The following is a 2,689-nucleotide window of genomic DNA, read 5'->3' on the forward strand; positions in this document are numbered from 1 at the left end:
GTATCGCCCAGGCTGGAGTGCAGTGGCCGGATCTCAGCTCACTGCAAGCTCCGCCTCCCAGGTTCACGCCATTCTCCTGCCTCAGCCTCCTCACTCTGTCTTTAAAAAATAAGAAAAATAAAAAAGCTGTGATTATCCCAAGATGGAGATTGTGAATGTGTTTGTATTGTTCTAAACTGGGAGAAACAGGCTGGGTGTGTTGGCTCATGCCTGTAATCTCAGCACTTTGGGAGGCCGAGGTGGGAGATCACTTGAGTCCAGGAGTTCAAGGCCAGCCTGGGCAACATGGTGAAGACCCCATCTCTATTTTTAAAAAATAAACTGGGAGAAAGAAGCAGGGTCCTCCCCAGAACATCTTGATCCCTAGTCACAGACCTGACACCTGTGTTGGGCAATGGCTACTTCTAGATTATTTACCCCTACTGGGACTTGTGGTAACCATATGCACACTTTGGTTTACAGTTGGGACCCCTGATTTTAGCAGGATGGCCCAATGGAATCAGCTACAGCAGCTTGACACACGGTACCTGGAGCAGCTCCATCAGCTCTACAGTGACAGCTTCCCAATGGAGCTGCGGCAGTTTCTGGCCCCTTGGATCGAGAGTCAAGATTGGTAAGTCCTTAAGAGACTCTCCAAATTGTTAGGTTTCGGTTTGAGTCAAGAGACATGAACTCTTAATGTCATGCTTTGCTGTTTAAAAAATTTATGGGTACAGGTGATGGGGAAAATGAGATCAGGAGATAAAGTGGCACCCTTTGGTCTTGTAAAGCATTTTTTATATTAGAAGGGCATGTGGGCAACTGTCTTTGACACATTGAAACTGCCTGTATGGTGGTAGATGTCTTGAAGGTTGATTTGGACCTCATTTACTTGGGCAGATCCTCTGTATGTTGTGATAATCCAGTGATGTGGTAGACATATTTTTTCTTTGAATGTGAAATCTGTCATAGCTAGAACTTTGGGTTGATACTTGTAATTCCCCTTTAGTTAAAGGAAGGAGCCACAGGGGTGTATTAGTCTGTTCTCAGCTTGCTGTAAAGAAATATCTGAGACTGGGTAATTTATAAGAAAAGAGGTTTAATTGGCTCATAGTTCTGCAGGCTGTATAGGAAGCATAGCAGCATCCACTGCCAGGGAGGCCTCAGCAAGCTTCCAATCGTGGCGGAAGGCAGAGTGGGAACAGGCAGGTCACGTGGCCAGAGCAAGAGCACGAGAGCAAGGGGGAGGTGCCACACACTTTTAAACGATCAGATCGCACAAGAACTCACTGTCTCGAGGACAGTATCAACAGGGATGGTGCTAAACCATTCATGAGAAACCCACCCCCATGATCCAGTCACCCTCCACCAGGCCCCACCTCCAACAGTGCGGGTTACATTTCAGTATGAGATTTGGGCAGGGATGTAGATCCAAACTAGATCACAGGATAAGGGAAATAGATTCCATTCATAGAGGAGATAATGGCACAGAAGTCCAGCAACTATTTCCTTCACTTCAATATGCTCAGGCTCACCTACTGATTTTGGTTTAATTCAGGCCAGTGTTAATATGACCTGGTTTTTCGAGAATGCATATTCTGATTTGGTGAAGGGCCAGGAGGTGATTCCCAGATGCTGGAGATAGGCCATCCCAGCCTGGGATTACTTATTTGTACTAATAAATCTGACCAGAGTTAATTGAGAGTTTAAAGCAAAACTGCATAGCTGTCTGCTTTGCTCAAATATTTTACAAATACAGATTATGAGAGTGGATAATAATATCTGGGATAATTGTTTTTTTTGTTTTGTTGTGGGTTTTTGTTTTTTGTTTTTTTGAAACAGAGCCTGGCTCTAGCCCAGGCAGGAGTGCAGTGGCGCAATTTCAGCTCACTGCAACCTCTGACTCTTGGGTTCAAGTGATTCTCCTGCCTCGTTCTCCCGAGTAGCTGGGATTACGGGTGCCCACCACCACACCCAGCTAATTTTTGATTTTTAGTAGAGACAGGGTTTCACCATGTTGGCTTGTTTGGTCTGGAACTCCTGACCTCAGGTGATCCGCCAGCCTCGGCCTCCCAAAGTGCTGGGATTACAGGAGTGAGCCACTGTGCCCGGCCTGAAATAATTATTAATAATTATTAAATTGATGGCATTTTATTGCTGAGCAAGAAGAATCTAAAATGATGAATGGGTTATAGCATCAGGTTTGCTTTATTTTTTTTTTCCTCTTTCTTGATGGTGATTTCTGTGTTTGTGTGTATGTGTTGACTTCAGAGCCGTTCTTTATCATTCTTCCTTTTCCTAGGGCATATGCGGCCAGCAAAGAATCACATGCCACTTTGGTGTTTCATAATCTCCTTGGCGAGATTGACCAGCAGTATAGCCGCTTCCTGCAAGAGTCGAATGTTCTCTATCAGCACAATCTACGAAGAATCAAGCAGTTTCTTCAGGTATGATGAGAAACTGAGAACAAGGAGAAACAGGACCCGTAGAGTCGGGTGTTAGCATTCTTTCCTGGAAGCATTTCTTTTCTCATTTGGCTAAATAACAAGGATCTATCTTGTATTTTCAACCACAGGAGAAGTAATTAGCCCTTTCTCAAAGCTCTGTATAGTTACCCGTGAGCATCATTACCTGAGAATCACTTCTCTTGTCATAGTTGAAGTAATAAAGTGATTTTTTTTTTTTTTTTTTTTTTGAGACGGAGTCTCGC

The 2,689-nt window shown here is 44.1% G+C and overlaps 1 protein-coding gene across 1 annotated transcript in view; it reads left to right on the forward strand.

Moving 5' to 3' along the window:
- The window catches only part of STAT3 (signal transducer and activator of transcription 3 (acute-phase response factor)), a 94,528-nt gene that overhangs the window by 58,738 nt on the left and 33,101 nt on the right, over positions 1-2,689 (forward strand). Inside the window, exons 2-3 of the mRNA XM_011929718.1 lie at positions 482-613; positions 2,282-2,426. Of these exons, the coding sequence (XP_011785108.1) occupies positions 482-613; positions 2,282-2,426 (277 nt within the window). The remainder of the gene's footprint in view (positions 1-481; positions 614-2,281; positions 2,427-2,689) is intronic.

The sequence above is a fragment of the Colobus angolensis genome, unplaced genomic scaffold, assembly GCF_000951035.1.
Source record: "Colobus angolensis palliatus isolate OR3802 unplaced genomic scaffold, Cang.pa_1.0 Scaffold83, whole genome shotgun sequence".
Taxonomy (NCBI): domain Eukaryota; kingdom Metazoa; phylum Chordata; class Mammalia; order Primates; family Cercopithecidae; genus Colobus; species Colobus angolensis.